The sequence below is a fragment of the Ooceraea biroi genome, chromosome 2 (assembly GCF_003672135.1).
Source record: "Ooceraea biroi isolate clonal line C1 chromosome 2, Obir_v5.4, whole genome shotgun sequence".
Lineage (NCBI taxonomy): Eukaryota > Metazoa > Arthropoda > Insecta > Hymenoptera > Formicidae > Ooceraea > Ooceraea biroi.
Genome location: NC_039507.1, coordinates 15,736,655 through 15,748,288, shown reverse-complemented (window position 1 = coordinate 15,748,288; position 11,634 = coordinate 15,736,655). Strand labels below are relative to the sequence as shown.

The 11,634-nt window shown below is 39.6% G+C and overlaps 3 protein-coding genes across 4 annotated transcripts in view; 2 read left to right on the top strand and 1 right to left on the bottom strand.

The window, feature by feature from the left end:
• Position 1: 1 nt before the first annotated feature.
• Positions 2-5,736, bottom strand: LOC105280122 (retinol dehydrogenase 14). Of its 2 annotated transcripts, XM_011340366.3 has the most exons (5): positions 3,969-4,489; positions 2,301-2,570; positions 1,357-1,596; positions 499-881; positions 2-277 (listed from the first exon to the last, which is right to left on the bottom strand). In XM_011340366.3, exons 2-5 carry the CDS (start codon positions 2,563-2,565, stop codon positions 173-175), a joined length of 993 nt encoding a protein of 330 aa, XP_011338668.1. In that variant the 5' UTR covers positions 2,566-2,570; positions 3,969-4,489; the 3' UTR covers positions 2-172. The 2 variants fall into 2 exon arrangements, 1 of the variants encoding a protein (XP_011338668.1); XR_894056.1 differs by lacking the exons at positions 2-277; positions 499-881; positions 2,301-2,570 and adding exons at positions 4,957-5,175; positions 5,248-5,736 and having other exon boundaries at positions 1,507-1,596; positions 3,969-4,863.
• Positions 5,737-6,303: 567 nt separating this feature from the next.
• Positions 6,304-8,120, top strand: LOC105280117 (proteasome subunit alpha type-2). Its single transcript, XM_011340363.3, has 3 exons — positions 6,304-6,424; positions 6,822-7,154; positions 7,291-8,120. The coding sequence occupies exons 1-3, from the start codon at positions 6,384-6,386 to the stop codon at positions 7,619-7,621; spliced, it is 705 nt and encodes a 234-aa protein (XP_011338665.1). The 5' UTR covers positions 6,304-6,383; the 3' UTR covers positions 7,622-8,120.
• A 1,525-nt stretch (positions 8,121-9,645) lies between these two features.
• The window catches only part of LOC105280181 (RNA-binding protein Musashi homolog 2), a 98,259-nt gene continuing 96,270 nt past the window's right edge, over positions 9,646-11,634 (top strand). The window contains exon 1 of the mRNA XM_026975232.1: positions 9,646-9,928. The gene's annotated coding sequence lies outside the window, so the exon portion shown is untranslated. The remainder of the gene's footprint in view (positions 9,929-11,634) is intronic.

The following is an 11,634-nucleotide window of genomic DNA, read 5'->3' as shown; positions in this document are numbered from 1 at the left end:
CCCTAAAAGAGATTGATTAAGAAATTTATCATTTCACTAAAATAAGCGTATATAAACGCTGTTGCAAATTTATAACTATAGCTTTAAGTACAAAAGAGCATCCACACATATATGATAAATTATACTGGAGAATTTGTAAAAATTTGTTCACGACAGAATAGGCGTTCGGCATTCAGATTTTCGGATCGGATGGTTGAAGCTTCACTAGAGGCTCGCTTAATTCCCACAATTTCTTGCCCTTTGCAGGATCTTTCACGGCGTTTGACAGTCGATGTTCCTAAAACACATTTATATAAAATTTTATGGAGAATCTCAGAAATTTTTAAGAGCACGTAATATCAGGTCAGCAAATACAAAATCGTAATTGACATTTACGACAAAATTACAAAATAATTTTAAAAAAATTAATAAAAAATGCTACCGACAAAAATATAAAAACAAAAGTTACGAAAGTTTCAAAGAAGATTTTAACGCCAGAAAATCGAAATTTATTCTTACGGCGCAATCCATGAAGTATTTTCCCGAGACGCCGTTAAGCTTCTCGGAAATCGCAACATGAAGAGTCGTCTGTGCGCCTTGCACGGGCGTCTTGAAGAAGCCCTTGATTATCAGATGCAAGAACCAGGAAAACGGGGCGGGTACGTTTCGCCAGATTCCGCTGTCTATCATACCAGGATGTAGACAATTCGCCGACACTCCCGTGCCCTCCAATCGTCGCGCCAACTCCAACGTGAAGACTATGTCCGCGTACTTCGACACATAATAGAGATACGTTGGAAAGCCTGACGTGGGATTGATATTATCGAGGTTCAAACACGCCAGTCGATACAATTCCGACGCGACAACAACGATACGACTCGGCTTCGAACGTTTTAATAGATCTGCAAAAAAAAAGAAATTATTTCTTATTTATTTTTGTGTAATGTAATGACGATAATCATGGAAGTTGGTATTAAATCCTTTTTTTGTAATTCCGTTCGAGTAATTGAACGTCACAATAGCGCAACAAATAATAGCGCTTTTTATTATTCAAAGGTCAGACTAAAAAATAAATAACAGCGCTTTTTATTATTCAAAGGCCAGATTAAAAAAAAAACTGGATGGCATTGTATGGCTTTATTTTGTTCTATGTGTCATTCGCTTATTATATGCACATAGATACGTTAATATGTATGTACATGTATATATTATACACACACAGAGATTTTGAGAGATTATTTTCAGTTTCAAATTCGCATTTCCGCCGCTTGCAGTTACAGTAAAATTTCCATAAAAGTTTATACACATAGCAATTCTCTCGAAATGCTAAAAAAATAGATAAATTCTCAATAAACTTTTCGCATCATGATCCCTTACCGATTAAAAGGTGCGTCAGCAAGAAGGGTCCGAGGTAATTGGTGGCCATGGTCATTTCCAATCCATCTTCCGTGACCTTCTTCCTAAAAGCCTCCGCGGTGCCGGCGTTATGGATCAACACGTCCAATCTGCTCTCCTCTTGATTTATCTGCCGCGCAAACTCTCTGATCGATTGCAACGATGACAAATCCAATTTGCGCACTACGATATTGCTGTTACTCGTTTCTTTTACAATCTCATCTGCGCAAAACAAAAATATGTATATATATTACCGACACAGTGCTCTTTATTAAAAACGTCATAAAGAAAACATAAAAAAAAGCTAGATATTTCCAGGAAATGTAGAACACACGTTGCAACAAACATTTTGACAGTCAAAGTGGAGCGAATGAAAATAGATAGATTTTTTAAAATGAATTTTTTCATCCCTTTTGCTTCAAATGGATTTTACATTTTACAAACAAATATATATCTTTTTGATAATCTCTCCTGATTACTCCATTGCTTTACGTAACATACAATAATTAATTAAGAAACAAGGTAGTAAATCACTCGAAGAACTGTAATAAGTAATCATGTAAGCAGCATGTAATACTGTGTGGATACAACATGAATATAAAAATATTTAACAATCATAATAATGCTGCATTTATAATGACATCATAACTGTGATTATACACACATAAATCAAGAATGTGTTGTTGATACACGGAAACTAATTAGATCATTAGACATTAGTAAGTCGCGAGGATAATAAGCCGCGGCACAGTTTCCAGTTCTAAACAACCTTTGTGCATACTTCGCTAAAAAAAATAGCAAAGTTGCAACTTCCATTCGATTCTATTACGATGTTAAAAGCGGCAAGCGGTCTTTCTATTTCTGCTAGAATCACGCTCGGTAATAACAATCGGCAAAAAAAATGAATAATCATTTTAATGGAGAACCTTTCAACTTATGTGCGCTGTCCATGTTCCTGCACGCCATAATGATCCTCGCGCCTCTGTTGGCGAGGTCCCTCAAAGTCTCTTTGCCGATACCGGAAGTGCACCCGGTGATTATCACCGTTTTCCCATTCATCTTAGCTTTGCTTGCGCAGACGCCCGCGGTATAAACGACGTACAAATGAAGCCCCACGAGGAAGAGAATCGCACCGAACGCAGCAGCCGCGGCTAAGGAGAGCAACACCGTGCAGGAAATACCCAATATCATGTTATCTGAACACAAAAAATTAGACAAAAATATAAAGTTGAAAAATGTAATTTAAATTGGACAAAAATAAAATAAAATATAAAATTAAAGTCGATCACTATGAGATATCACGAGTAACATTATTCGCAAGTAGTTTATTGTTTTCTATAAAAGAAATGCACTTTAATTGCAATTAAATTCCGAAGTATTAATTTCTCGATGAGAAAATTGCATTGATGGCTCGGAGAAAGAAAAGTTTCAGGATGCATTTGTTTAAATACTCTCTGTGGTGCAAGAAGAAACTCATCTCACATTTTTCTAACTCGACCGGGACCGCTCGAAAGTATCGAAAGCGGTGTTTGGATTCGCGACTGCGACCGCTTCACTGTATGTGTAAAGGTCGTTGACCAACCATACCATACCATACCATTCGTCGGGATATTGAAGTTACTCTTTACAGTTAGCCCGTGCAGCCTTAACCTGCGGCATGCATTATTAAAACTCGGGAATCCGGGAAGAAACAACGGAAAAAGTCTTGTCGGAGAGACGTGCAGAAGCCTGCATGGCATTAGGAACGCATTCTTATATAAGAAAATGATGATCATCTCATCAAGAGGAATCTATACTCTCATATACTTCGTAATTATCTTTGAATAATTTAGAATCCTCCTCAACAGGATCATTAAAAGTTATTTGATGGACGATAATATACGCGATTGCTTATTTTACTAATTTTACTAATAACAGAAGAATGACATAATAGAGTTCTAAATAAATTGCGACACTTGTGATAAAGAATTAATAACATCCATTCAAGTTAATTAATGGACAAGATAATATGCACGGTTATGTTAATAATACAAGACTGTAAGTTTAAATTGAACTGAAGAGTCGCGTCACTTGTGAGAAGCAATTAATATTTATTCGCAAAATTCTGTGTGAGAACAATTATATATGATATGCATGAATTATTCAATACCGATAAAAATTGCATAATTTCATTGTTATTTTATTCCACAAAATGCAACCGTATTACTCCGTTATCTTGATTTAAATAAACAATTTTCTTAAATAAACAATTTGTAAATCTGTAAATGTTTTATGTTTCTTAACCGATTAATTAAAATATAAATATAGAAAAACATCCAGAAACCTCTTTGCTCACTTTAAAATACTTATTTTTAAATCTCGCGATTAACAATAACTGAAGTAACATTTCAGTAACAGTCATTTAAAGTTCTTTATTATTTAATAAAGTGGTAATAATTAAGAATACCCCGAATGATGAAATGAGAAAGAAAATTTTGGAAGAGGTGAACGACCTAGCCGCATCTGTATTCGCACAAATATTTTTAACGCGTGTTACGAAAGCGGCAGAAATAAAAAAAACATCATTTAATTGAATCAATGCACAATATACTTACACGAGTGTAATAAGAATCCTCATTCAAGCTCTCCGGTAATTCATGTATCTTTACGACCCAAGCGCTGGTGCACTACTGATGTACAACTCTCTTTCCAGGTCCTCAGGATAAGTGACCGGGCAACATTCTCCCCACTTTTTGCGCAACGAAGAACAAGAAGGATAAAAAAGTAGCCTCGAGCACACGACAATTTTACCAATATCATATGAAGTTTTATACGAAGAATATGAGAAAAAGAATTCAAATTTGTTGATGTCTCATGATATTATGCCATGAAAGCTTCTTTTAACTAAAAAATTAATTATCCACTATCATGATTTTGCAATATTCAATTCGTAAAAAACAAACAGATATATCAAATATCGTATAAAAAATTTGATTAAGCAGATGATAATGTTAATTTACCTGAAAAAATTGTTAATTGGTTTGAAATGCATAAAATTTGATTTTTAATTTCTACATGCCCTTATTTAGATTGGAAAAAAAGACTATTGATTGCGACATAGATAAAAAAAACAATACGAACGATATAAGTGACGTTTTTTAAACAAACACAATTTGTCGCACTGCTACAATCTCTAATTCGTTTTAGTCTCATGAAAATTCTGCGATCGCAAGACGCGTAATTTCGAGCGAGCGCTGTCACTGGGCCGCGGCTTCATCAATTGGTCCATCTCGACAGCATTTTGCGGAATCTGCTCGGACAAGGTAGAGATACGCAAGTCCTTCAGCTTCATCGAGCTTTCCAAGTACGCAATCTTGTGGTTCAGAGAGCGTGTCAGTTCTTCCTTCTCGCGCAGCTCCTGCTTCAGGTCCGCGTAGACCGTGCGCGGTACGGTCTCCTCGATTACGTTTTCAACTTGCTTCGCTGTCGCGTCTGCCACAAGCGCGTCACCTTTAAACGTATTATATACATTCATCGATTCTCCAATCAATTTTTGATCCGACAGGAGCATTCCAACAGTTTCATTTCAGCCAAATATCTCACGTTTGCCGAAGAGACGAAGTCTGCAGTAAGCAAGGACACTCCATACGAGAGAGAAGCGGACGAGCCAACCAACAACGATAAAGATTTTCCGCTTGAAACGCGCGAATTTCGACGGATTGGGTTCGTGACTCTTGGCATGAGTGTCAGGCTCATTTGTGATCTCTCCTGACGAATCAAGCCGGCCATCCTTGCCTGGCGAGTCGTCCCCAGCTTTCTCCTCTGTGGAGAAGGTACGGCGACACGTTTAAAAGTAAATAATGACGTTAAGTGTCATTAGGCAAGCGCTATTACTTGACGTTTTTACGTCATCGTCCTCCTTCTCCGTGCTGCACTTCAACCTCGACCTGTGCACATCTTCTCCGTTTCCCAGAATCTTTATTCTCAGCTGCCACAGGAGCCTCTCGATCGTGCCTTGCGACGCGCTCGCCAAATGATGAATCATGCCCTTGCTCAGTCTCATGTTGAGCCTTGCAAACACCTTCCAGTTCAGCGTGCTCCAGTTCTCCTTCTTTGCGTGCAAGCTGCTTGCCGACACATAGTTGTGCAGCTCCACGTGCGACGGGTAGTACCACTTCAGAATCTCTGCCATGAGGACTTGTGCAACAGGGAGAAGGATCATTGAGTTTGTTAAAGAATGAGTGAAGCGAACGATTATTCCCCACGCAGAACAAAAATCCAAAAGTCCTCATTAAGACGTAAAAGCCCTTAAAGAAGTAAAGCTGGGATGTCAAAGGACATTAAAGCCCTGACAATCGATAATTACCGGCGTCCGCGAAGTCTCTCGTCGGGTTCTTTACAAATTTCGAGAGCGGGATGGTGTCGAGCCACGCAATCAGCTCCTGGTCCGTTTGATTCTGCGCCGTGTCACCGTACATCCTTCTTCGCTTCTATTTCAACAACCGTCGATCATGCCCTCGTTGATGATCGTCCGCCGTTCTCTCTCAGTGCCTCGAACGCAAACGATTTATTTATTTATTTCACGATGAGATTTTAAATCATGCTGTTGTCCTTCGGATTAATACGAAATCGTCCGCGCAGACCCGCAAGATATATTGATAACCAAGCGAAATGTTCCTTTATTTCGCATCCGATCTGAATTTAGTCGACTGATTCAGAAAGATCGCGAGGCGAATCGAATTTCAAAATATTAGTACATAATTATTATAATCACGTGGTTGGTCGATGTCTCTCGCTGCATTTACGTGGCAATTAGACTTATTTATTGACTCAAATATTTCTTGAGAAATCTCGACTGAAATAAACGCTTTTGAATATTCCGCAACTCTTTTGCAAGCCTGCTTGACCCTAGGGATATATTTCTAGGAACATTTCGCGGGCGACGTTCTGTCAAACCGCTTCAAGCTTCATGGCACTTGTGGCACTTCTCTCTGTTACTTGACTGCTTGTATTATTGCAAAGTAATTGTCATGGCATCGGAGCGGTATAGTTTCTCGTTAACAACTTTTAGGTAAATTTATTATCTGTAATCGCGCGTGTGAATAGTCCTCAAATTAATATTTCAAATTAGCATTTCATACTTTTAACAAAATAAACGAGTACTCCTGACAATGGAGCCAAGCTAACCTCTAAAGTGGATTACGCTCGGCGGAATTTTTAGTTATCGTGAATGAAAATTGTTACCTGAATCGATGGTATCTTATCGATATTAGCGTTTTAATAACAAATGCATAAATAATCGCGAAGGGACTTTAACTTGAGATTTGAATGATACGTATGATGACGGGATGACTCGTCAAATTCTCTGGAATAAAAGTGTCAAGTTTAAGAGTGCAAATGATACCTAAAATACGACCTTTCGCGTTTGCAAGTCGTGCCAAAGAAATTAATTAAATGACTGCTTACAGCCCGTCAGGCAAGTTAGTGCAGATCGAGTATGCCTTGGCTGCGGTAGCTGCTGGTGCACCGAGTGTGGGCATCAAGGCATTGAATGGCGTCGTTCTCGCCACGGAGAACAAGCACAAGTCCATTCTCTATGATGAGCACAGTGTCAGTAAGGTTGAAATGATCACCAAGCACATCGGAATGGTCTACAGCGGCATGGGTCCAGACTATAGATTGCTGGTGAAGCAAGCGCGTAAGATGGCACAGCAGTATCTCCTGGTTTATCGGGAGCCCATTCCGACCGCGCAGCTCGTGCAACGCGTTGCGATGGTCATGCAAGAATACACACAGTCTGGGTGAGTGGTTTTGTCCCCAACGAAGGTGATATATATAATTTTAAAGTAAGGAATATGAAACTTTATCATGTTCATGAATTATCTGAATAAGTGAACGAAAATAAAAATAAAAAATATGCTCAATGTTAACTTGCAGTGGAGTCAGACCCTTCGGTGTGTCCCTTCTGATATGCGGTTGGGACAACGACAGGCCTTACTTGTTCCAGTGCGATCCGTCCGGCACGTATTTCGCGTGGAAGGCGACCGCGATGGGCAAAAACTTCATCAACGGCAAAACGTTCCTCGAGAAGAGGTACAGCGAGGATCTGGAGCTGGACGACGCCGTTCACACTGCTATTCTTACGCTAAAGGAGGGATTCGAGGGTCAGATGACCGCGGACAATATCGAAGTTGGTATTTGTGACGCGAGTGGATTTAGAAAGCTGGATCCTTCCAATGTCAAGGATTACCTTGCTAATATTCCTTAAATTTCATTTCGTAAATGTGTATTATGAAAGTAAAATCTTGAAAATTGCTTCGTATCAGATACTTGTAATAAATTCTGTTATCCAAAGAAACGATGAAGTGATTGAAGTGTTTTTCTTTCGCGCGACGATGCTAAAACTCGTATATATAATTGCAAAAATCGTATTCATAAATTTTGTAATATAACAAGATTATTACATATTTATATATTGATATATGTATCGTGCTTGAATTATTTGGGCTATGCATAAGAAAATTATTCCTATAGATTATTAAATTGAAAACCATAAATGGGATGAAGACCGATAATATAAAAATAACATCCGAAATAAAATCTATCACTTACATGGGAAAGTGATTTAATATATATATTTTTTTTATTATTAAATTTCGTTTCTATGTTGAAACAATATTACATATTCATATATTGATATATGTATCGGATTTAAACTATTTGAGAGATTATTATTTTATTTCTACAGATTATTGGAAAACTATAAAGAAACTATAAATAAAGACTGATAATATAAAAATCCAAAAGAAAATTTATCTCTTACATTTGAAAATGATTTTTTTATATTAAATACGTTTTTATGCTCGATTTTACACTTTTTTATTAAATTTTATTTCTATGTTGAGGCCACTGCCGCGAATATTCAGAATATTTAGCTATCTAGTATCAATAAATGATAAGTTTTGTACTTCACTGTTACTGCAATTTCAATATTAATGTTTTCTCAATATTTCAATATTAGTAATTATTCGAATAAATCGTCGCAAATAATATATTACACGTACTTTGATCATTTCGACATATTTTGTATGAAATATATGAAATATTTCGAATTTTATTTCTCTCTTCCTTGATTATTGCGATTGGCTCATTGCTTCAATTAATTCGATATATCGAAGGTAGCAATACGCTGCGATAGTTGGATTCTAAAAGCGCCTCAGTTACCGAACGCATCGCGGCGGATTGCGTTCGAGTCGCACTCTCTTTCCACAATTATCGGGTTAAAAGTGAATTTTGTGTACGAAAAACTATCACGAATACTTTCCGTCGTAACGTTCGCGAGTCGGCACGTTAAATATTGCATACGATCGGTATTATTGCAAGTTCGAGAGTGATCATCTACCTCTGTGTGTGCCCGACATTCTCTTACGTCCATACTACGCCATTATTTTCGCCAAAATGCAGTGAAACGCGTAACTATCGCCAGATTATACGTACGTATTGACGTTATATTGTTAATATTTGCGATGCTTTTTGTAATAAGACACTATATCGAGCATCTCTTGTATTTATTAAGACACTCCTGTATTTTCTGCGCCTATTAAACAGTAATTCCGTTCATCGTGATTGCACTTTGCGGGCATCTATTCTCTTTATTAGATGTAGAAAGTGCAATTAAAAGGAACAGCTAATTACCGCGACGTGATTGGCTCGCCACTCCGATCGTTTCGATACCGTTCAAATATGGCAAATCAATCGTGAACGCGACGCGGACATTTTGCGAGTGGCATTCGAGTCGGCTTTCTATCTTTTGCGATCATTATTACTTAAAAGTGAATTTCGCGCGTGAATCATTATATCGCGAGTGTCTTCTAATCCGTCGAGTGTCTATCGCGACGCACTGAATGTCGCGTATAATCTGATATACCCAAAATCGCGATTCCAGAATCGGTCTTCGTGAATTAGCGCTGAATAGCCTCGGAGGGAGGAATTCTCGCTCGGCGATCTTCTCATCGAGACGCACGGATGTTATACAATGAAATTGCAGTCCAGAAATTATCACCAGGTGCGTGCATCATCATTTCATAATTAGCAGCGTCGACAATTAACAATTACGCCGTCTCTCGCTTGAAAAATTGAGAAAAGTTTCGATTCGCCGAATCGCTCGCTCTGAACGTAGTCGCGAGTCGCGCGGAGAAATGAGTCGCAGCGGCGCCTCGCGGCCCGCCTGGTAAACTCAGTTGCCGCTCGCGGTTGGCAGAGAACGCTACGCGTACCGGGTGCGCTGCGTATCGATCGAGCACTGGCAGTAGTGACGGCACAATCAAGCGAGGCGCGATAGCGCGAGGATGCCACTGCTGCTGTCGCACGGCTTTTGCAGTTGGTGCGCGACTGGCTGGCTTGTCGGCTCGTCGTGTCCTATTCATTGTATCATCGTGTCGCTCAGGTCGTCGCGCTGTTATGTCGTCGTCGCCGCTCTCCACGTAGTGTAGTCGTTTAGCTGTACCGTCAACCCCTCCGACGGGCGGCACGCGCCCGCCTCGGGAACGCGCCTCCTCGGCACAAATGTCCGCAGGTAAGGCACCGCGAATATTCTCTTCCTCGTCGCGACGGGCCTGTTGGCTCCGTTTCGACTTAACCCGTCCTCCTCCTGCGCTGCCTCGTGTTAAAAAACAAAACGGCTAGCAGAGAGGAGCGACAGGGTCTAGAAAGTGTAATCGAAATGCAAAATGTAATTTTGTCGCACGAGTACTGGACGCAGTCAGCTCACGATTATTAATTCACGATGGCAAGTCGTCTACCATGACGAAATCCGAAATTTATTATCCAAATCGTTGAGTGACGATGTTATGAAAAATTCACTGGCAAATGTTTCTATTGCACTCTCTTTCCCGATCAATTTTCAATGCTTTCAATGATAAACAAAAAATGAGATATGTTTTAAAGAACATACAAGTATGCGGCAATACGTATCTTTTCGTCACATTGTTTATGCAAAAACTAAGAAAAACAGAGTGACGCATTAATCTAGTTCATTAATATATAGAGCCACTTATTCGACTGTTGTTGACCAACTAGCAAGTTAGTTGGTCAACTTATAATTTAGGCTAACTAATTCAATCGGGTCGACTCCCAGCGCGGTTAATATCTAAACGTCCGTCGCGAACGGACATGTTTACGACAGCGGATATTGATGCATCGCGATACGAGAGGGAGACGATCCGTTTACCGGCGATCTTCCGTGCGATCTCGAACCGTCTCGAGTTTCGACGCCCGCCGTACGCGCTGATTATCGCACGCGACAGAGTAGCACGCGCGCGAATCGCGCGCTGCGCCCGATCGATCGATGCGGCCCAATTCTGAGCGTGCCATGAATTTCCATCATCGATACTATCCGAGATACGCAACGGGGCACGGCCGAGCCTCTTCTTCGTTTCGGACTCGGAATGCCGGAACTCCGTGTGCGATCCGTGAAATTTCATCAATCTTTAAGTCTAACGCGCGGCGGAGAGTATCGGCCGAGCGTAAAACTCTGACCCTCAGACCCGAAGATTCGCGATTCCGCTCGCCTTCATCGAAAACGTGCTCCGAGTTTCCCAGAAAATCACTATAAATCCCGGATTGTTGAAATATCAGGGAACGCGAGATCAGAAGCTGCGCTAAGATTACTCGTGCAAAATCAAATATTAATTTCACACATCTGGGAGATAGGATTCTTGGAGCTTATAAATTTGGGAAGGACTCCTTCGGAAAGGGGTGAATGAACAGATGGACGAAACAGACGTTGTGTCTATTCTTTCCAGCAATGGTTTTACCAGTTTTACGAAGACCACTTTCATCTGATTATGACCTTTTTCTGATCTGAATTATTTTTGCGATGGGCTTTTCTTGGATCTTTAAACTTTGCCATCTTCCATAAGAATCGATGTAATCTCTTGATATAAAATATCTGTAATTTTAATCTTTTGCAACGCGCGTTAAGGATTTTCTTTAAAATTACACGAATATAAATTCGCAGGCAAATAATACTTATACGTTCGATAGCGAATATGGAGCGAGAACGTATCAAATCCATAACTCGTGAATCCACTTGAAATATGAAGTCATATCTAAAGAAGACTTTACAAATTGCGGACTTACTTCAGCCTTGCTCCCATTCTATTCCATTTACGTTTGCAATTTATTGCTCGAAATTACTGAAAGTAGTCATTCACAATTTCTTCTTAGCTGTTATAATCACGTTCGATTAGTTGTATCTCAAACAATCCCCAAGAAAATTTC

Excerpts from the sequence above, each read along its gene's own strand:
- LOC105280117 (XM_011340363.3), top strand. The coding sequence starts at position 6,384 with ATGGCATCGGAGCGGTATAGTTTCTCGTTAACAACTTTTAG. Across the intron at positions 6,425-6,821 it reads TTCTCGTTAACAACTTTTAG|CCCGTCAGGCAAGTTAGTGC; the intron begins GTAAATTTATTA and ends GACTGCTTACAG. Across the intron at positions 7,155-7,290 it reads CAAGAATACACACAGTCTGG|TGGAGTCAGACCCTTCGGTG; the intron begins GTGAGTGGTTTT and ends GTTAACTTGCAG.
- LOC105280122 (XM_011340366.3), bottom strand. The coding sequence starts at position 2,565 with ATGATATTGGGTATTTCCTGCACGGTGTTGCTCTCCTTAGCCGCGGCT. Across the intron at positions 1,597-2,300 it reads CAGCGCACATAAGTTGAAAG|ATGAGATTGTAAAAGAAACG; the intron begins GTTCTCCATTAA and ends TGTTTTGCGCAG. Across the intron at positions 278-498 it reads AATACTTCATGGATTGCGCC|GAACATCGACTGTCAAACGC; the intron begins GTAAGAATAAAT and ends AATGTGTTTTAG.